The sequence below is a fragment of the Pyxicephalus adspersus genome, chromosome 4, assembly GCF_032062135.1.
Source record: "Pyxicephalus adspersus chromosome 4, UCB_Pads_2.0, whole genome shotgun sequence".
In the NCBI taxonomy this organism is placed as follows: Eukaryota; Metazoa; Chordata; class Amphibia; order Anura; family Pyxicephalidae; genus Pyxicephalus; species Pyxicephalus adspersus.
This window is the reverse complement of record NC_092861.1, coordinates 9,320,068-9,343,873: the sequence shown is the minus strand read 5'-3', so window position 1 is coordinate 9,343,873 and position 23,806 is coordinate 9,320,068. Positions and strand designations below refer to the sequence as shown.

The window sequence follows — 23,806 nt, the reverse complement described above, 5'->3', positions numbered from 1 at the left end:
ACCGGGGAGATCACTGAAATAGTGGTAGAGCTGAACTGCTCACTACCCCTATTTACGGGTGGCTGTAGGAGAGATACTACATGTAGCATCCACCAAAACCCTACCCTGAACTTAGTCAAGTTTTCATTTTGCACTTTTTTGAAGTATGACAAATTAACGCATGTAGCCCCTTTTCTTATTATTCTGAAAGGGTTATAAGTAAATGTTTATTTTACATTTACCTTCACTGAGCATATACGTTGTTTGCATTAGACCTCTCACTCCTTGCCTTGCCTCTTTTATGCAAAGTGTTCTCATTAACTCCAAGATGTGGATCTGCTAGACATTAACATTCCCTAACACAAAGCAGCTTTTCTCTTTTAGATGAGGTGTGTTTTACATAATTAGATTTTAGCAGCCATTGTTTGTAGATTGGAACAATGTGCACCAACAGACCCCAGACAACCCCTTTTCACACTTTGCCTGCAGTGGAGGACAAGAATACCTGAGACTTTAATTAGCTTGTTGTTACAACAAGATGAAATTGCCTCTGTCTCTGGAAGAATAGCCGGCCTGGCCACTTTCACACCCCATTCATTACCCAACAGCCCATATAAAACAATGATACATTGCTTGTAATTAGCCTAACTATGTTTTCAGGTCATGTTCAAAAGGTTTACCATGTTCTGATGGTCACCAATTCTGGAGTCTATTGTACCAGGGATTTTTTGCCTTCCTCCGGATCAACTGTCAAATGTCCTATAGGGTTTTATATCTGGGATATGTTTATTTCCCTAGTGGTTGAACTTGATGGATGGATGTCATTTTTCAACCTAACGTACTATGCAACTATGTAACTATGACTCAGAAAATAGGACTGATGGCCAAATCATCATCATGGTTGTGTTCACATTAAAACACATGCACCAATGCAGATAGATAGTGATACTAACCACAGGCATGTTTTATTCCCCAAATTACAGGTTGATGCACACACAATACAGGACTTTTTTTCAACAAATTTACATAGGCAGGAAAATAAACTATGTACATATTTTGCCTGAGCTTGAAAATGCCAAAATACATAAAAAAACAAGACCTTGGATCACCCAGGGTTCATTACTATATTATGTACTCCATTATAACATTGGTGTTTACCATTATTAATGTGCATCAACTCACCTTGGGTAACCATCAACAATTTTTTTCTTCTGGCTATCTTTTTTTTTCATTTTTTGATATTTTATACATATATTGTATTGTTAATTAGAAAAGCAATCAGAAACCTTGAAACTTTTATAAGCACCCTCCAGATACCTCATGGTAAAAATACCAGTTGAGGATCTAGAAATAATAACTAAATGATCATACAAAAAAAATAAATACAAAAATAAAACTAAACCTAGCTAGAGAAAAATATAGTTAACTTTTTTATAATTTGGCTGTTCTTGTAAAAACTGCCAATGGGATAATGAAATGTTGTTTTACGTTATAAATATAGAATATAATATATTATAATAATACATTATAATGATATATATAATTATATTATATTATAGTTTAAAACAGGTAGTGAAAGATTACACTAGGAAATATTACAAATATTACATTCTTACATTTTGTTCTTTTAATTTACTAAAAAAATTTTGATCTTTGTTATCTAGAAATAACCCCCCCCCCCCATAAATAATATTTTTACCTTTTCCTAACAGTAATACTCTATTTCCCTGGTAACTTTGTATGCCATCCGTACTTTCCATAGTAAAAATAAAAGGTGTTTTGCATTGTTTTTTATTTGTAAAATAAAAAAGTTACCAAAAATGTAAAAAATTATCTTAATAATTCACTAGCCTTGTTATGTTATTATACTTTTTGCCTTAAATATGACACGTGGTGTTATACAACTTTTATAATCCAAAAAAATCCTAAAATTAATCTAAGATCAATTACACTGATTTCTTTATTACTTACATATTTTTTTCCTTACTATCTAATAATGAAAATAGTAATAAGGTTTCATTCTAAACCTGAACATGGCTTGTATTTTCTTTTTTAGTTTTGCCAATCAACATTTTGAATGAAAGCCATTTACTGATTAAAATTGAATTAGTCATTTCTGTTACTGCTTTATTATTTAACAACTTCATGTCCTCCTAATTTGCTTAATTCGCCCCTCTTGTGTATTGGCTGCAGAAAAATGTGTCCGGGCTTCACACCCTTTATTATTCCTGTTTGTCTTTTCTTTGCTTACGCTTATTTTGCACACTACAAGAAAACAAAATTCGCACATTACCTAGTCTGGCAAGACAAGGCATTTTACAAGAACCTGACCTTATGTTTAATTTAAATTGTTTAATTACGTTTAAATATCTTTAATCTTTCGCATGAATTCACACCTCTAAATGTAATGTTGTTATATATATCTTAGGTTCAAAAGAACAGGAATGTAAAGAGTAAATACCTCAGTCAGTCTAAACATAAAATGCATTAATATTATTATTTTTACTAATAATAATAAACAGGATTTATATAGCGCCAACATGTTATGCAGCGCTGTACAATCATTAGGAATATATGTACATAGGAATTACATTAACATTTTATTTCCTCCAATCATCCAACCATGTGAAGTTACTACTCATTTTTACAGTTTACAAAGATTTTTTTTCTATATGCTATATATGTTGAGTATTTTTAAGCTCATGTTGAAATATTATTTTGTTAATAAGGAGGAGTATATTTAATCTTATAGCGTTTAATTTTTTATTTAAAAAAGTGCTTATTTAAAAAAAAAGGAAAAATTAATAAAACAAGGCTTGGAAAGTTTGCTAAGCTCATTGTTTAAAATGTGCATCTAAATATTGATGGGTAACTATTATCCTTTGTTTATTTTCACTTTTTTATTAAGCTATATTTGTTACTCTACATATAATTTTACAATTATTTTAATTGTTATGCGTTTTCATTCATTTTTATTTCATTCATTATTTTATTCAGGAAACAATTAATATATATATGTTATCTTTAAATGTGCAGACATGCATTAGCTCTCCCTACTTTATATCATTTCTTCACTTTTTGTTACAAGGAAAACATTTTTTAACTTAGCTAAAACAGCTTAGTTATTTGAAAGCAAATGTTCTGGTATAAAATCGATACTTTTTCAGTAAATTAACAGATGGTGAGTTTTGCTTTTATATAAAAAATAATCTAAATGTATACTACAAAGCTAAAGGTAACAAGTCAATACCACAGCCTATATTGATAAAAGGTGACAAATTAAACATGAATTAGTCTGTCTGCCCCTTATCTCCAAGAATTCAATCGAATGTATCATGTGCCTTCACCTAATAGTAAACTTTAAAATTGTGGTGGGGCTCAAGTGTAATACTTATGGCTATTTGGTGTCCTTTACAGTGTTATTGGTTGAAATATATATATATATATATATATATATATATATATATATATTTATATAATATTTTTTTCTAAGCTATTGCTCAGCAAAGAGCACCAAATAATAATAATAATAATAATAATAATAAAAAAGAAATAACAGTTCATATTATAATAAATAAAATAAAAAAAACTAGCTTATAATAAAAAAGAAAATAAATTTAAAGGGAAACAGGTGGAGGTGAACTAGTGGTAAATACAATTATTAGTAAATGGTTCTAGAACGTATCTATATTATTGACAGCTAGCCATACAGAACAGTGTCACAAAATTCCTCTGCAACTGTTGACTTTTTAATGATCAGTATATGCACAGACCAAGTCAGAGGTCTTCCCCAGCTTTCTATGCATGTTCAGATGAGATATTATGCCTATTTTCACCATTTTTGGAGGTTTTTGAAGAAGCTCCCGGAGCACTAGGGGCTAGCTGATATCTATAGTTTACCCACAGCAAGTCTTTCACACAAGAATTAACATCAGACTGTTCCATGGCTGGCTGATTCATCAGTGAAATTTTTTTAGTATTTCCTATTCAAGCCCTTGATATATTTACCATTTTTATGTTTCTATTACTGTTCTTTTGTAATCTTTGTTGTTTCTATTGGTTTTTTTTTTTAAATTAGTAGATTAGTAGATTTTTAGTAGGGTAATGATGTACAAAGTTCTAACCAGAAGTTAGGATATCATCAGACGCCTCATTTTTACATCTTTTCCTTGATTTCTATCACATGACTGTCCGACTTTAGAAAAGTGAGGCATTAGGAATATAATTATATAAAGTCTCTTAGACCATGTGGATAAATTCTTCTAATAAAAGCCAAGCAAACGTCTCACCCTGCCCAGTACTACGACCTGTCTATTGGTCCTCATGTGATGGGTGGCTTTCCTGACCAACAAGGACGCTATGAAGAATCAAACTCAACTTCAACAGTCAATATCTCCAAATCCACCAATCATTCTGGTATTCAGTAACTTCTACCTATTTCAGGTCATGGTTTGGGACAGGTTTTTATTTTCTGCACATAATTATTGGTACATTAGCCTAATGTGATACATAAAACTTGGATGGCTGAACGTCCTAGCATTTTTTCTTGATGATTGGTTGCCTCCAAAATTTTTGTTACCGTCTCAGATTTAAATTTTCAAGTTCTATCGACTCATGAAAAATCCAGCAATTTTATCTTTTGTTTCAGCTTCCTCTTCTGCTTATTACCCAGCTAGTTACCAAGAATGATTATTATGGAACCTGGTATAACCGAAAACCTCTGAAGTTCCCACAACTCACCTGGAGTCACCAATTAAGGGATGTCATAGCTCCGGACATATTTCTTGTAGGTGAAGCCAACCAGATCCACTGCCAATCTTGCCTTGGACCAACCTGTCCAATAGATAAATGCCTGGTTCCTAAAACCCTAAACCTGGCACACCTATATATTATAATCTGATATTCTGAACTTTCCTTTGTGGGGTAGGGGTGGGTTAAACCACAGGGCAGATGGGAGCTCTTCTCATATCAGCACAAATGTTCCCAAAGTTAACATTTGATTTAAAATAGAATGTATGTGGCTTCTTTATTGTTCATTGTCACAACTATATATTAAACAATTTTAGTTATAGGTATATATAATTATTTGGATACTAATATTTCACATTCTTCTTAAAAAGCCAGCAGGTGAAACTTTGAGGATCCTTTTTAGGTTTTGTAAGATTTCAGTTTGCCGTTATTAACAGACCTCAATAGCTCAAGCTGAATTGTACATATAAACGACTCATTAAACTGCTCACTCAAAAAAAAAATACAAATTCATGCCAGTTTCCCTATATCTCTGCAAGCTTTATTTGTTCTATTTTCTGTATGACAATGCCTTATAATTAATCCCATATTCAGAAGCTGTTAAATGTGTTCATTAAGTAAAAAAAATAACTGATGACCCTGCTAGAGATGTAATCTTATCTCAGATATAATATGGGAACCACGACAAAGGGAGGGTTAGCCTAATGATGGAATAGTGGGCAGGGGAAGACTAGGCAAGTAAAGTTTTGAGCTCCAGATTATACAAACAAATTCATCAGAATGAAATAATGAAACATTGTAAAATGAAATCCCTGAAATCCACAAAATTGAAATGGTTATAATGTGTTACATGTGTGCTTCTCCCCCTTCAGAGATGGGTAAAGGGTGATGTGTAACAATAAACAGGAAAGGGGATTACATGGAAACAATGGGACCTGGCTGTGAATATTCCTCCCATCTCTCTTAATTTGTCTGTTTTATGGAAAACAGGGATTGGAGAGCTTGATTACAGCTGACTGATACGGCGGATTTGTGTCAGTGGCGGGGGGACTCTGGGGTGCACCTGACACCATGCAGCCAAAATTTCTCTGCAGATTGGCTACAATCCAAGCATTGATGGTGAGGGAGGTGACAGATAGGGGGCGCTGTGCAAACTTCTATAACTACCATGTGCCTGCATGTATCAGGCTGTGTTGGGTAGAATTAACCAATGCAAGGACAAACCAAAAACAAATATATGCACAAAATATAAATCTATAAAACTAATCCCTAAATGTGGTAGCTGCATCAGTTTCCTTTGCACAGGTATTTTGTTACATTATTATCACCTGGCAAACTTACAAGTAGCACCTACCTATCCTGGTGACAACGTACGCCTTATCTAGAAAGCCGTTGCATAGCCACCCTAAGCTGCTCCTGATTTAAACTAGTAAAACCTGCAAGAAGAAAATAAATGCAGCCACATTTCTTCCCTACATTAAGGCCCATGTTTGCTCCCTGTAAGTTTTTTTTCAATTAATAATTATTTAATGATTCATTAATTAATAACTAATAATTTCCCAGGAATCGTAACTCAAAAATGGGCAAGCATCTGCACGTGATTGGCTGTTGATAGTGAACTGGGAATTTGCTTTTCTTGTGAATGGCTAATGGGAGGGCATAATCACAAGATTTTTTGATTGACGACTCCCTTGGCAAATCAGCCGCAGGGTGTCACAATGGAGCGAGTCTGCACCAATAGAAAGCTAGCTGCCATGATGCGAAAATTTTTATATATTTTGTAATTGTCACTGCTGGGCAGATTGCAGTGATAATAAAGCCGCAAAAGAATCTTCACAGCAGGGCTTGGATCCAAAACGCTTCCCAGCTCTGTACGTCTGGATGAAAAAGTCCGAGGCAGGGGCCAAACCATGATGGAACATATTACTACATTGTATCATCAATCCAGACATTGGCTGCCCCGGCCAGAAATATGATTGGGGGAATGATGAGCAGCTTCACGTGCAGATGTTTAGTGGAGGTGACGTATTTGCGTTTATATAAACAACATTCGGCGTCCATGGCAGGTTCTTATCTGGAAATGATATACGGGCTGACATCATCCAATAAGATCGCTCTAAAAATTCCAAAAACTCAGCAGAGAGGGTGGGAGGGTAACCATAAGAGCTTATAAAATGTAATGCTAAATCTAGGAGAAATAAAACCATACAAAATCTGTACACGGGTACGCATTTCACTACTACCCATTCATACATATATATATGATATACCCGGCACCATTTAGCTGGGCACACCACCCGGCATTTTTCAGTAACCACCCAGCTGTTTTTGGGTGGGTACTGAAAAAGTGAGGTCACAATATAGGGGCCACCACTTTTTCCCACCCAGCTTAAAAAAAATAGAGAAGAATACTGTATATATATATATATATATATATATATATATATATATATACCCAACCTTGTAGTCTGTGGCCCACCTCCTACATACAGCACCCTTCTGACCTCCCTCACCATCCATGATCAGCCTGAATCTCATAGAGAAGCACATAGATCAAGTGATGGTGTCCCTGGGTATAAAAAATGTAATAGATGTTATTAGCATGAAATCATTGCTGATCTATGCGTTCTATGGGAACATGACATAGGTGCAATAGCATGACAGCAGCCCAAAGCCCTACAGAAAGACCTACACATCTCTGTATGACTTGATTAAGTACACAGCCCTTGAAAAACAATCTTTTTGCTCAATTTCAAAAAGCAACCAATCAGCAGTATGGAGGGAGATACAGAACTGGTAATCAGGTCACGTAGGTTCTGTTACATTTGTTCCACCTAACCCTGTGGAGCGGCACTTCTCACTTATGGGGGTATTTAAGTCCAACAAAGGTAAATCATAACTTCAAAATATATTGTAAAGTATCTACATTTATTTATGAAAGAGTTGGGATGTGCAAGTATTGTTAGAGGGGTACATATGACAGTCATGGGGGTATTGATAAATAAGATTTTGCACATCAGAGGGTGCCACCTGGTGGTCTTTAGGAAGCTGGGGGGAATTATTAAGCTAGCCATATCTATAGCGAAGTTATTATGTGTGCGTTATTGGACAGCGAACACGTATTCATGACTAGTTGGTGGACTGATAAATGTCCAGCTATTCTTATGTGTGTGACAACATCTCTAGTTGGATCATTTTATTATACAGGTACACTTTACCCAGCACTTGCTGTCAACTGCAAATCATATCAGAATTTTAGGAGGTTTTATGAATCAAATAGAATTTTGATGTGCCCTTGCACATTCTCTTTATGTCAATACCAAATATTTCATTTGCTAACCCTTAATAGAATTTGACCCCCACTGTCACCTACAATATAAAGCTGAAATCACTAACAAGACCAGGTATGTTATCCAAGTCAGGTCAGAGTCTTCATTCACCAATGGAGTACAATACTTCCATATAGTAGCTACTTTTTTTATTTTTAATGGACAAGAGGCCAAAAATTAATTCTGGACACCCACATTTTTATGTACAGGAGGCGACGTCAGCAGAATTAAGTAATTGCAACTTGGCTTCATGAAATTTATTATGAACTGAAAACATACCAGCAACTTCTACACTCAACCAATCAGCTTCTGATGCAAGACATTTACAAAATTGAAATATTTGTGAGCTTGCTTTACTAGTTGCTATACACCTGAAATCATTTATATACCCCCTGTTCTAATTCTGCATTAAATGATTCTATTGCTATACATGGCTTTGTATTGGTGTTCTTATAGGTTAGAGTTGGAATACAAAAGACCTCCACTTTAAATCAATTCTAGAAACAACATTTCATAGGATGCTTTTTGCTTTGAATTGGTGTTATTAGTAATTATATTATTAGATATTATTATTATTATTATTATTATTATTATTATTATTATTATTTGAAAGATCCATCATGTATATGCTGCCCATGTATTATATGATAATACTGCAATATAGCAAATTAATAATTCATAATAATATACATAATAATAAAATACATAAAATAATATTATTACTTTTTTGAGATAATATTGATAATTAATAATACAATTTTGAGATAGTATTATATTATTATTTAAGACACTGCTAAGCTACTTATACATTACAAGTGAGAATTGGAGATATCTTTGAAAGGTATTTTTGCTGACAGTTGGGCAGCATTGGGTGAGCATTATTATAAGTATTAATAATGTAATAATTATGTTGAATTTGATCCTGAAATTGAGAATAATTTTCATTGTGACAATTATGAAAGAGATAAAAATAATATTAAGGATGATGATTAAAATATTGATGATGCTACTATTTTTTACCAACATATATAAATTCTTCATACCAAGTACAAGTTACCCCATATTCTTATAATATCTATATTATAGTACATTAAATCAATGAGCATGATAGAATCTGATCTATAAAACTTTTTTTATTATTATTTGTGATATACACAAGTACATCAAATCACCTAAATGTACCCATGAAACAAATCCTTAACTTTCCCCATGTGTTAATTCTTAAATTCCAAATATTAATAATTAGAAACGTGATAATGAATTATCTCCCACGAAGGGTAAGTTTATATCAGAATGGAAGCCATTGATTTCATCCTAATAACTGTAGGGAGTGTCATTCCCCTTCATAGATTGCGGCACTGTAAATAAGTTCAGTAGGAATATCTACAAATGACTTAATTATTGTAAATATCTGTGAATACACAAAGCTGCACATTGATTGGACATGACTTACTAAAGGAGTAGTGGAGTTCATTTTGCATACCTAATCGTATGCAGGGGAATAAAATAGAAAATTTCCTTGCACACGATTGGATGGTTGATTTATATAAAATTTAGGTTATTCTATTTCATGATATTGCATATACATCATGATAAAGTACAAAAGAAGGAAAAGGCGTGAGGGCCATCACGTACCATAGAACATGTGACTACATAACTAGTCATTATCCAGATCTTATATCAAAGCATGGAGTGCTGTGACATAATACTGATTATGTCATATAGAACTGATTTAAAAAAAAAAAACTAAAATAATATTATAAAAATATAAACTATTTTGTAGTCTCATATTATGTTTACACATTTTTTTCAATCTCCCCAATGGTGCTATAAAGAGCCCTATATGGAGTTAAGTTGTTGGAAGTGGTAATCACTTGATTTTTTTTAAGATTTTGTTATTATGTAAGAAATAATTGATTTTGCATCAAAATAATGGGGTTACTTTACTAAAAGAGGCCAGTCATTCAGCAAACTGGATAATTATTTTTAATGTAAAAAAGTGTTATTTTTTCAAAATGAATGTTGGTAAATTTGTTGATCCTGTATTCACTTTAAATATCTATTTGTGTGCAAAAAGAAAATAAAACAGAATTTTCTAGCAATGATTGAATTAGCTTCTTCCTATTTTCTAAGCTCAGTTTTGCTGGACTTTTCCCATAATTTCTAGAAAATCAGCCTCAGTGTAAATAACTTTCTTATAATACCCGCAGATTTGATTTAGTGATATAAGAACATGCCTTGCTAGCTGCTTATTTAACCTCTCTGTATGTCAAAAAAATGAGTTATGTGAATATTATTTTTGCAGGAAGGCTAAGACCTCCACAACATACCCCCAACTCACATAGATCCCCCATCTTGGTCCTGCTGTGTTTAGAAACACCTAGCCAGCATACTTCCCATACTTTGCAAACAATGACCTTCAGTATTATGCTATGTGACCTCTACAATGTACCAGACTCCTAACACCTTCTAATTCTGACACCTTGATAAATTACACAGCTCTTAACACATTGGTAAAATATGCTGCATGTAGTTCATGCAGTGCAGCCTCAGCTGACACACAATACACACCAATGATAAATATCCTTATGGAAGAACTATGCTACAGCTGCAAACTTCTCACTTTCACTTTCCTATGAATATTGTCACCAGAGGACAGAGAGCAGGGAAGCCTGGATCTAACTTCTTCTAGATATTAGCAGTATTAAAATTATTACTACTACAATATTAATTCAAAATATTATATTATATTACAAATATCATTATTACCTTTATCAGTATTATTACTAATATTATGATTTATATCCTTACACTTTAAAAAATTATCAAAAAGTCCAACAATATGAATAATACTTAACAGTATATGGTTATTGTTGCAATTAAAATATAATAAATATTAGTATTATAATAAAATAGGAATAAGAATAACTCCTCTTTTTAGACTTTCCTGATCATTCTTATTATTGTATTCATATTTAAGTATATCTATATCTATATATATATATATAGATATATATATATCCTAATAACTGTTATATATTTTCATACTAAAAAAATACCCATAATATTAATTTAAATAAAAATGGTAATACAATGTTTATATTGTTCCTTTCTGTAAATATATATATATATATGTGTAAAACAAATCATACAAAATTGCTACTTGTACACTGTAGAAATAAAAAATAATCCCAACTCTTCAACAATAATTGTTGCTTTCTGTAAATGTATATATATATTTATATATTTAAAACAAATCATACAAAATTGCCACCTGTACACTGTAGAAATAAAAAATAATCCCAACTTTTCAACAATAATTGTTCCTTTCTGTAAATATATATATATATATATATATATATATATATATTTTTTTTTTTTTTTTTAAAGAAATCATACAAAATTGCTACCTGTACACTGTGGAAATACAAATAATTCCAAACTCCAGAACAATAAAGTGTAAAGCAGCAAAAAGTTATATACTGATCAAATTGAGAATAATATAATATATATATAAATTAAGCATGTCAAACATGAAAAACAATATTAAATAACAATAAACAATAAATATCAATATTATAAAAATAATGTTATATGTCCAGACCTCAATAAATAATTATATCAACGAATGAATATAAAATAGTAAAAAACAACTCTAGAAAGCGACTATACAGCCAGAAGGATTACAGCAGTATATGCGTTTTTAGCATTTTCTACAAATACCATCAAATCAGTAAATATATCTGCATTGTATATTATGTTACCTGCTAGCATTATATACATTGAGGGTAATTTAATGGGATTCTTCACCTAATGATAATTATCCAATTATCCAATCATGGTAAAAGCATTTGCACATAATTGGGTATATAAAGTACAAGGATTTGTTCTTTACATGATTTAGATATGTGTAAGTGAATAATTGGTTTTATAAACGAAAATTCTATTTTTTTCAATAGGCGAATCTGCCTCAATAAATGAAATCCTGCATACAGCGAATTATAAATGAATGTTGCTACAATTAAACACTAGAATATTCATACATATATTATTGTATATCATATTATTGTGTTGTAGGTAATATAATGGCCACTTACCTATATTGGGGTGTCGGGGGGTGCCAGGGCCAGCTCTGTTTTGGAGGTTATGCAGCATGGAGCTCTCAAAGGGTGAAGCAGGCCAGGCGGCACTCATGTCCTGGGTGACATAGGCTGGGTATGGGCTGCCATAGGTGGCACTGAGCCCCCGGCTGTATTGCTCTCGCCCATTGGCAGAGATGGCCAGGGGGCTGCTGTAGGACACATCTCTGGAGGAAGCAGCACTGATGGGGGGGCTGGAAGAGAAGGCAAAGCGAGGGGACACTGGTTGGTGAGGGGTTCCTGGGTTGTATGCTGAGCCCTCTGCCTGTGCCCACATGTTGTGCCCAGACACAGGACTGCCCTGCTGAGAATGGCCGCTGTTCTGCAGGTAAGGCAGGCTGGGGATCATGGTGGACACCCTGGTGGTGGGAACATAGACCGGAGAGGAGGCAGCAGCACCATGCATGAAGCTCCCAGCCCCTTCATAGGATGGGGGTCCATGGTTAGCAGCAGCCATAGCTATGCTCTGATACATCCTTCCAGCTCCAAAATATTCTCTGGATCCAAAATCTCCTCCAGAAACAACCTGGACCCCTAAGGCTGGAGCCCAGATCGCTAGGATCCCAAATCTCTTATTCCAGATCTCCTGTAGAATGAATCCCAGGTCTTCTAGTGTCAGCTAGATCTCCACTGATGAGTAAGCAGCTGAGCAATCCTTCAGAGCAATCCCAGCATCTCCAATGTCCAGCAGTACAGTGATCAGACCCCTCCCCTAGGGTGCCATTTATACCTCACACCTACAAGGCAGACAGAAAGGAGAATCAGACACTAATGAGGTTACACAGGGGTCTCCACAGGTGATAGACACCATTGTTCTCACCAGACCCACCAACAGCACCTTTGTTCTGCAAATCACTTTGATCATTAGAGAAAAAAAAAAACAACACACTCAACAAATCACATCAAGAAGCTCTCCCTCCCATCCAAAAATACAATCACATTCATACAACAGAACCAAGCAGTACCTAGCCCAAAAAATACAGCTACAGAGTTCTCTGTACTTTACAGGTGGTTCCCACAAGACATATAACATATGTCTGGAATTATATCATACCCATATGTCAAGAGTTTAATGATACATTAATACATTACATAGATACATCAATAACCAGCCATACATCACACTCAGCTCTGTGTATAACAACACAATGATCATACCCATACATCAAGGTACTGCTGTGTATACATCCATGGCTCAGAAAAACCTAAATAGATCACACTTAGTTCAGCATATATATATATTACAAGCATAAATATACAGGACAATCAATCTAAATAATGGGATGAAAGATGAGAATTATTACAGGCAACTTTAACTCCTATAATAATAAAAAAACAATCTGCACTATATAAAGTATGATATAAATATATGTAAAATGAAAGCAGAGTTTTGGTTTTATATATATATATATATATATATATATATATATATATATATCCAAATATATATATATGACATATGAATATATATATTGAAATGGAATAAATGAAAGCATTTTAATGCTTTTCATGATATATACACACACATATATATATATATAAATAAATATATATATATATATATATATATAATAAAAATGAAAAGATTGAAATGAAAAATAAAGGAAAATTCTTACATATGAATATAGATATATCATATATATATATCATGAAATGCACGAAAATGCTTTCATTTATTTCATTTTTAATTTTGCATACATTAATATCATACTATATGTAGTGCAGATTGTTTTTATTATATCAATATATTAAACTATATATACATATAGATACATACAATTAATGCAATTTTTATTTTAACATATATATATATTAATACAAAAAATTTCATATCAGAATCTGTACTTTAGTTATAGTTGTACCAAATAAACTAATAACATTATATAAATATAAATCGTGATTTGAGTTTATGCTGCCTCTGTATTTTGGAAGGTTCGATTACAGAAAATAAATGACAAGATCAGAGTGAAATAAACCCAGACGAGTTAAACTATCACTTTTCTGCTCGGTTTTATGTTAGTGATGATTTCTTTATGCCGGTGTGATCACTGCCACGTATGGAGTATCTGGTCCTAAATGTATCCTAAATGTTGGATTGCTTAGCGCTCCATACATTGCCCAGTGCAGACCCGGGTGATCCCTATAATTCCATTCCTATCCTATTTAGGATAATTTAATTCATTAGGTCATTAGGCCGAACTAACAGATGTAGAAATATCATTTCCATACCAATAGAAGGACTGGAAACACGTGTTGTGCATATTTAGAGAAATGTTATTTGCATTGCATTTTGCCCGTGTTTATATTGTGTATTGTTTGGTTAATAAGTATTTTTTTTACTAAAACTAATTAAATTCTAACAAATATTATGCAAGATTTGAAACTTAAAATGAATAAAACGCACAAGTTATGCATCGTGTCACCTAAGATTTAATAATCTTGGAGTGCAAAAACAGGCTAAAATTGTTTTAAATGTTTAGATGAGTTTTATTTTAAACACGGTGCAATAAATAAATCAGAATTTGCAAAAGGTTTAACCAACTTTTATTCAATAAGCATTCATTTTTCACAATGGATTTAAAATGATTTTATCTGGTGGTCCATCTGTTTTTCTAATCCATTGTGAACAATATATAAATGATTTTGGTATAAGTTAGGTGAAAACATTTGTAAATAGACCCCGCAGGTTTTTTTGATATTTTTAATGCATTTTTATTAAATTGGGTTTGTGTTGTGTAATATAATTATTATTAATATTTCATCTAATAATTATTATTGTTTAATTATTTAACAGCTTTGTCACTTTACAGCTTGAACATTTAGAGAAGAGACTATTTAATTTACCATAATTTAGTACATATATATACACTTATCATGTTCCAGATTTGAGGAGGCTGCTATAGGAAATAAGTTTTGTGAAGCCTGATCTGTAATTTTGCAGCACACACACCTATTGACCTAGTGTAAACCTGTGAATTGTCCAGTTTTGGGAGACCCAGGCTAACTATTAACCTCTAGTTGGCTGTGGTCATTAGAAGGGGACATGATAGGACTTATCTTGGATGATTCTGAACTGACAAATACTATTCCCTCGGCTCCCCTCTCTGCATGGAAGAGCCAGCCAGAGATAAGACCCTGATAAGAGGAGATAATAGAGGGGCCACAGACAGTATTATACAGAGGTGCCTGTGTCTGGGACCACCACACACCCATGTAGCCCCCTCACCACTCATTGCACATTAACATTGTAATCTGCACCAACTGGACACTAATTCCATCAAGACATGGGCAATTATGGGCCAAGATGGAGAGCCCCCTCCTCCTCCCCATAAGGATGTCCTCTTGTGCTTGTCAATGTTCAGTCAGTGTTACAATTCCCCTTATGTTTTGTTTCAGATTACTAAGTGCCCCATGGGCACCCTTGACCCACTTCTGATGAATATTGGGTTCTTAGTTTCCCATTAGTCTCCTTTTTGTACAGTCAAAGCGCAATAATCCTTTGACCGCCTTTTGTATCATTTTTCTGGTTTGTAGGGACATTGTGTTACATATGGCATCTCTGTACCCCTATACAGACAGCTGGTGTCCCCCATGGCACCCTAGTATCCCTATATAGTACCCCTATAGCCCCATTCTAATTGCTGGGCACAGGTTTGCAGTAATCTGTTTCTCTGCATACCCAGAATTCCCATTCCCTCTCATTAATACATTTTTACACTTTTGTATTCACACTTTTTTTAGCATTTTTAATTTAAGGAGTAGTGACAATTTACTTTTGAAAGTGAACATAAATATGGTGCAGCCGTGTTCACCTAAATAATCGAATACATTTCATGCATATTACTGGCCATTTAAAGTGAATATAGTTTCTCCTTATTTACTATGCTAGCTAAACATATTCTACTTGTCCAAATAATTGATTGATGAGTATCTGTTACATTTTATCTGTATGTTAAAGATAGAAAACATTACAGTACATTCCTCTCTGTATTCTACAGATGTAATATATCCCAATGTAGCACCCCTGTGTCCATATACACCAATTTGAATCACAGTACAGCCCCCTATATCCTATACATCCACTATATTATAATACAGCCCCCTATATCATATACATCCACTATATTATAATACAGCCCCCTATATCATATACATCCACTATATTATAATACAGCACCCTGTATCCTTTAGATCTACTATATCATAGTACAACAATGCAGACCCCAAGTACCCTATAGACTTATTATATCACAATGCAGACCCCCAGTGTCTTATAGACTTTAATATAATACAATGCAGACCCCCAGTATCCTACAGACCTATTATATCACAATGCAGACCCCCAGCATCCTATAGACTTATTATATCACAATGCAGACCCCCAGTGTCTTATAGACTTTAATATAATACAATGCAGACCCCCAGTATCCTATAGACTCACAATGCAGCACCTCTGTACCCCCAGACAGATCTGTTCTTTTCCTTCCATCCCAGCTGTCACAGTACAACACCTCTCAGTTCCTCCAGCACCAGTCCTGTATGTTCTTGTTCCCTACAGTCACAGTGCAGCCAGGGGATCCACATTAACCCTTTGCATGACAGTGGATAGAAATGGAAAATAGTAATCATCCAACCTTTATAAAGCTGATCCAGGGATCTACAGATGATCCAGCACTGGGTGCAGTAAGCAGTAGATCACCCCAGCAGCCGGCACAGGGGAGGAGGAGAGGGGTGTCTGCTTGCCCTTTCTCACACACACACACTCACTGGCTTCTCCCTGTCACGTGGGGTTATATCTATTTCACCATCAGCCGGCGCCAGGCTCCAGTCCTGTTCAAAAAAACACTGCAGCAGCCAAAGTCCAAACTTCCCCACACTGGAAACTCAAATATGTATCTGGGAGTGACAGAGAGCCGCCTGGCTGCAGGAGAAGAGGAGGCTCTCCCCATCCCTGGGTGCCCTGCTGGGATTTCCTGCCCCATATGGCAGGGGTGAGATGGCACACATGCCAGGAGGGGACTGTGCAGCATCAGTGCCAGGCAGCTGAGAAGCTCTTAAAAACTCATTATATGTCTGCCATGGCACTATAATGACTTTATAGTGGTGTCACCGCCGAGAGACGACCTATTGGAAATCACATCTGGCCCCTCAACCATGATAGAGAATGGCACTCCATATCTGACATTGTACAAATAATATTCATCATCATCTTGTGCTGGAGAGTTCATTAAAAGTCAGGGGAGGGGTCTGCAATATGGGGGGGGGGGGGGGATAATATAGTTATATTTATATTCATTTACATGACATCTATATAATTATATAAAATAATAAAAATATATAATAAAATGATCAATTGTCGGTATTTAGAAAACACATGTGCATGCACGAAACTATAGAAAATCCAATAATGCATTTGGTGTGAATTTATTTTATAATGAGTATATATTGCTCTAAATACTATTCACCGATTTTCTAGCAAGTTTATGAGGGAAGTTAATTATTTTTACCTATTCATACCTGACAGAATGACTGATGTGATGAACACAGGCCAATATGAATATTCCTATATATATATATATATATATATATATATATATATATATATATATATATATATATACGGCATGCACATCACACCCAAAAAATATTAAATAATATGTGTGTGTGTATATATATATATATATATATGTATATATATAAAATATCTATATTTATTATAAATATATACTTATATTTATTCATAGTCTTTTTAAATATAATTTTTTTATTGTTGTTATATAAAAAATATCACCACGTTTATATAGACTTATATACTTTTACACTTATTACGCTGTATGAAATCTACATGCAATATAATCCCGACAATACATAAATATAAGGTTTCGTTACTTATTTTTTCATTGCTTTATAATCAATCACAAAAAGCAGGTCGTACATATACAAATGTCTGGACCATCACATATATAAACCTATATACAACATGAAATTGATCTAAAGGTTCAGTAATATACATCGCTATAATATAAAATGTATTACAAAATCGAAAAATATGGACATCGCATCCGAGAATATTTTGTGCTCCGGTTCAGGAACAAACTTTAATAGAGATTTATGAATTTTGAATAAATGAAGATTTATAGACCGACCTATGGTTCTTGCAGACACCGATCAGCTTAGAGGATTTTATACAGAAATAGGAATTTCCTTTACCCTGACAAAAGTTGAAGTGTATTCCCTAATACAGCAGCTCTGAAATGTTCATATATATTTGTATTATAGGACTGGGAAATCATTGCTCATTGTTAGAACGACTAAATCATTTTTACTTGCTATGAAATAATAATAATATTCATAAACCTGAAAAATTAATACTATTTTATTATTATTAATATTATTATTATACTATTTAAAAACATTATTTAACCATTAATATTATTTCATTAATTTAATTCCTTCTTCATAATAAGTATTGTATTTGTTATTTCTCAGCTAGTAACAATTAGCGATCCTTTGTGAAGAGTTCTTGCAGAATACATTGTAACATCCAATATAGGAGGCATGGAAATATAATACAAAGTACTGAAATCCCTGATAGTATAAAATATAGCCGAGTCTGCAATACATCAGCGATTGGAGTCCATGGGAAGATTCTCTGCACATTTATAAGGCGCACAATGTCAGCACAAACATGTTATATGTGAAATAATGACTATAAATCATGAATATATTGCTACATTGTATATCATGTGTACATAATAATAAATATGCGATGTGTAGAATTAAATGTCCACATGAAGAATGATATCTGACCTGCAGAGTTCTGTACAGGAATACTTTGTATACTATTTATAATAAAATATAATAATATACTGACCTTTGATTTACATAAATCTCTACTATGTATATATTACATTATATATTATAATAACACAAAGCTGATGTATAATTCTGCCTGCACAGATCTCTACAATGTACACTGCAACAATGTTAACAGAATTTCCATGGAGGGCCCCTGTGCCCATCATTTTACAACATTGTATACACAGTGCACATCATCATCTAGTATTGTATGTACTTAAATACACATCTTACATCCACTATAGACTAACACTTCCCACTACACAATCTTTCCATATTATATGTGTAATACAAGGGTCTTTATATACTGGGGCTTGTTTTCTAAAGGACTTGTACATGCACATAATATGCGCATGCGTATTATTGACAAATTATATGACAAATGATACAATAAATGATACGCACAAGTTACACACATATGCACAAATTACAAGCATACACACAAACCATGGTAAATATATATATATATATATATATATATATATATATATTTACTACATTTCTCATAGGCATAAACATAAATTTCTCCAACCATAAACTGGTTATATACAGGTCCATTTTTCCATTTGATCAAGCAGTCCATTAGATCATTTCATAAAATAGACTATTTTAATTCATTATTTCTAAGTTCCATTGACCAAAAGTGATCAATATCAAACTTAGAATTGAAAAAACGCCAGGTCAGAAAATATCCAAGTATGTGATGGGTTTTTAGACTTTTGGATCAATTTCCATTTGATTGAATTTTGGGACATGTGCATATTCGCATGTCTCCATTCACTGATGGAGGGAAAATCTAATCATCAATTTGCATTGCGATCAATTGGAAGGGATAAGAATCACCTGGGCATTGTTGGATGTTTTCCTTTGTACAATAGATTGATTTTCAATTGTTGATTGGCATTATTGTTAAACAAGTCTAATATTTATTGTACAGCATTGCTCAATATGTTGGCGATTTATAAATAAGTTTAACTATAATTTTAGACAAGTCGATGAAAACAAAAATGGAACGTAGATCCATGTATGCTTTGCTTTTTTGTTAATATTTTACAAAGAACATTAATGACTGGGCAAAGCCCTCGTATGTAAGCAGACCCAGTGTGGTTTTGTGCTGTCTGTGCCCCCCTGGGCAGTTTTTTCCTATTTAGTGATCCCAGCCACTAAACCAGAATTTGATAGAAAAAATCAATATTATCATTATCTTTTATTTATAAAGCACCAACATATTGTGTAGCGCTGTACCATAAGAAGGAACTGTAGATAAAATCTACATAACAAATACAAACAGTGACACAGGAGGAGGGGAGCTGACAATCTAAAGCTAGGTACACACGTGCAATAATTGTCGTTAGAAAATGAATGACTAACGACAGATCAACGATGATGCATGATTATTTTGAACAATCGTATTGTGCACAATTCTGTACATGCTGTAATGATACGATCGTTCAGATATAATCCACCAATAATGTACACACACTAGATAGGATTGTTTGAACGATGCAGGACGTGACGTGTAAAGGAGAAAGTGTATTGCAGAACAATCCCGATCACTGAACGACTGTACACACAATAGATTACGAACAATCGTCGTCCAATCAGATCCGCCAGGGCGGTCATTCCTTTCCAGCGACAATCCTCATCTTCGGCATAGTTGTGCTCTTTTTTTTTTTAACGATTATCTGACGTCGTTCGTTTCCAATGATAATTATTGCACGTGTGTACGCAGCATTAGGCTGTGGAAAAGGTAGTGGGAATGCTTGCAATAGGGGACCTGTTTTGCTGACAAATATCTATACAAAGTGATCAATATTTGGGCAATTATTAGGCAGATAATATTGATATTGGAACTTTTATTGTATCATGATCAATAACCAATCAGTTACATTATAATCACTGAGCAGGAAATAATGCCAGCCCAAGACAAACATCAATTGCAGATACTTCTTTTCACTTTCGATTAGATATATTTATAGAATCGTAAAAAGTTTGATAATCAAACAAGCGGATTGTATGAGTGCAAAGGATTGATTTATAGTCGATCATTACATTGATTGCAAATACCACACAAATCTCAGTGTAGGGTTGGCACAAGACAGGATTTCCCCTCTCCTTATAGCAATATCCTCCTATTTCCTGTTTTGTCTTTGTAACAGGAAATAAAGTTCCCCAATGGAGCAAAGACAGCAAAAAAAAGGAAAAAGCCAACAACGTTATAAACTTTTATATACAACCCAAAAACAACAGCACTGGACATCAGTGCTCAGTGATCTACATGGGCGCAGGGACTGCTATGTAGCTGCACCATTTCAATGGACCCATGTTCTATTATGAAATGATCCTGCTGGGGGTCCTTAGGACTTTTGCGATTGAATTGAACCATATGCAGTAAATTTGCACAATATTGGTCACTGGCATCAATGTGGCATCATTGTGGCAACTGAGCTGCCATCTTCTCCAGGTATGGCTGACATAACCCAACCATATGATCGCCTTACAGATTCTGGGATTGTACAATGAGCTGCAATCTTACCAGAAACAATCTGCATGCATTGCATACAGAATCATGGAGGCCTAGTGATGACTTAACAAGGAGGATTGACATAAAAAGTTGTGTCTTGTTGTCACCTCTGGGATATAAAATCTAATAGTTTTTTAAGACAGACTCAAAGTCCATGGGCTTTACAGAGTGCAAAGGGGCAGGCCTGACTTAATGTCGCACCTCACTTCTTCAGGGGTTTAGTGATCTTTATTCAGCCCCTGAGTAAAATGATCACCCCGCCCCTGAGGAACTGTGCTTTATCTTTGCATAACTGGTCTTCCCCTGCATGCTGTCCTAGCTAACATTTAAAGTAAAGGTGGTTTGTGACATGATGGAGCAAAGAAAAAGGTTTCTACAAACGAAATGATTTTTTTTTATTAAATAAAATATAGCTGTTAATGTACGGACATAACTAAAATTATTAATATTTTCTGTGTTTCCATTTAGGGGTGATAAGTAAAATGCAAATCCTAACAATAAATCCCCATTTGCTCCCCTTTGGTCTGGTAAATATACAATATAATTGAAGTTGTGTTATTACATTACATTACATCTATTTGAGAAATGCAAATAATATGTGCTGATCCTACCAGAAATTCATTGAGCTTCTAACTTTTTGTATTACTGTTCTACAATAAACTCTCAAACAATGTTACAAGCCCTGCCCCGTTCCTCTTTGTGGACTATAACCCACCCCCCGCCCTACCATATAGAAAACAAAAAAGAATACTTCCTGCCTTATGGTGACAACTCTGAAAAATCTAATGCAGCCATCACCTCTATGAATTGATAAGTTGTTCTTAGGTTTGCATATATTTTAAAGTGGAAAGATAGACATTGGAACAAACTGTTGTCCTGAGATTATATGGATGGAAAGTCTTACCTGACATGCCAATTTTTTTTTTATGGCAATATATGTCCCTGGCAAAAATTGATTAAAAAAAATCAAACAAAACAAAACAAAAAAAAAAGACATGTAAAAAGAAACTAATAATAATAATAAAAACATTTTCTTGTAGTTCACCATGAGGATCAGGCAGGTAGAGAGGCGCAGTATGTGTGTGGTTGGGGCGGGGGGGCACAACATTAGGAGGACTGGGCTGGGACTGATTACAAACTGCACTCCAGCAGTTATCTGGGAGCTCTGTCACAACTTCAGAGACACAATTCCTAAACACATGTCACTAATGTTTACCAGGACAATCCCTCTACAATAACCCCACACACTCAGCTGTATGATGGAGTACTCAGGTCATGAAGGGTTCTCAGCTCCCTGCTCATCCCAATCACTCAGAACCCCTTCATGTCATACATCTCTATTACTCATTCTTCAATCATTACATACTCATTGTTCATGTTCTTCTGCACAACAGCTACAGACCTCTGAGATATATATATATAATGTATATAAAAAAATCTATATAAATGTATAAAAATCAGTGATGGAAATATTATAGAAATATAATTATATAAATCTGTGTATTTCTAAAATGAGAGAGAGAGAGAGAGAGAGAGAGAGGGAGAGAGAGAAAGGGAGCGCTTTAAGTGTATTTAAATAAATGTATATAAATGTAATTATCTCTAAATAAATATAAATGTGTATTTAAATACATATATTCGTTTTTTTTTCTCTCTTTTTCTATATATATTTTAAATATATATAAATTTATACATCTCTCTTTCTCTCTCTACATTTACATATATTATTATTATTATTACACAGTATTTATATAGCGCCAACATATTACACAGCACTTTGCAAAGTCAATATTTATGACACACACACACACATACATATATATAAATATATATATTTATATATATATATATATATATTAATTTATAAAAAAAAAACAAATATATATATGTGTATAAAGATACATAAAAACTTTACATTTTTATACATTTTAAATATATTTTAAATATTAAAAACTAAATAATATTATATATTATTATGTAAATAGAATATTTATATTTATTAATGATATATAAATATAATATTGCTGTATATAAACATATAAATGTATATGATTTGGTGTATCTCTATGGGAATGTTTCCAGGAAAGTCAGATTCACTGCTTTATAAATAGACCTCTAGGTTTTTAGCTTTGAATGGTATTTCTTATCAGAATGATGATTGTATTGATGATAAATTCCTTGAAATCCACTACTAGGATTTGATGTCCCACCCACTTGCTTGATTGCAA

At 33.6% G+C, this 23,806-nt stretch overlaps 1 protein-coding gene and 1 long non-coding RNA gene across 5 annotated transcripts in view; one reads left to right on the top strand and one right to left on the bottom strand.

The window, feature by feature from the left end:
• Positions 1-23,806, bottom strand: part of GATA4 (GATA binding protein 4) — a 65,120-nt gene that overhangs the window by 18,287 nt on the left and 23,027 nt on the right. The window contains exons 1-2 of one of the 4 annotated variants that reach the window (XM_072407355.1): positions 16,831-16,972; positions 12,155-12,933 (exon numbers count right to left, since the gene is read on the bottom strand). In XM_072407355.1, coding sequence (XP_072263456.1) covers positions 12,155-12,671 — 517 coding nt within the window. In that variant the 5' untranslated portion in view covers positions 12,672-12,933; positions 16,831-16,972. Of the gene's footprint in view, positions 1-12,154; positions 12,934-16,637; positions 16,791-16,830; positions 16,973-23,806 lie in introns of those variants that run through there. The other 3 variants (XM_072407352.1, XM_072407353.1, XM_072407354.1) reach the window with 3 other exon arrangements.
• LOC140328044 (uncharacterized) lies at positions 6,399-8,486 on the top strand. The gene is made up of 2 exons (XR_011920220.1): positions 6,399-6,748; positions 8,267-8,486. It is a non-coding gene; the product is annotated as an uncharacterized lncRNA (long non-coding RNA).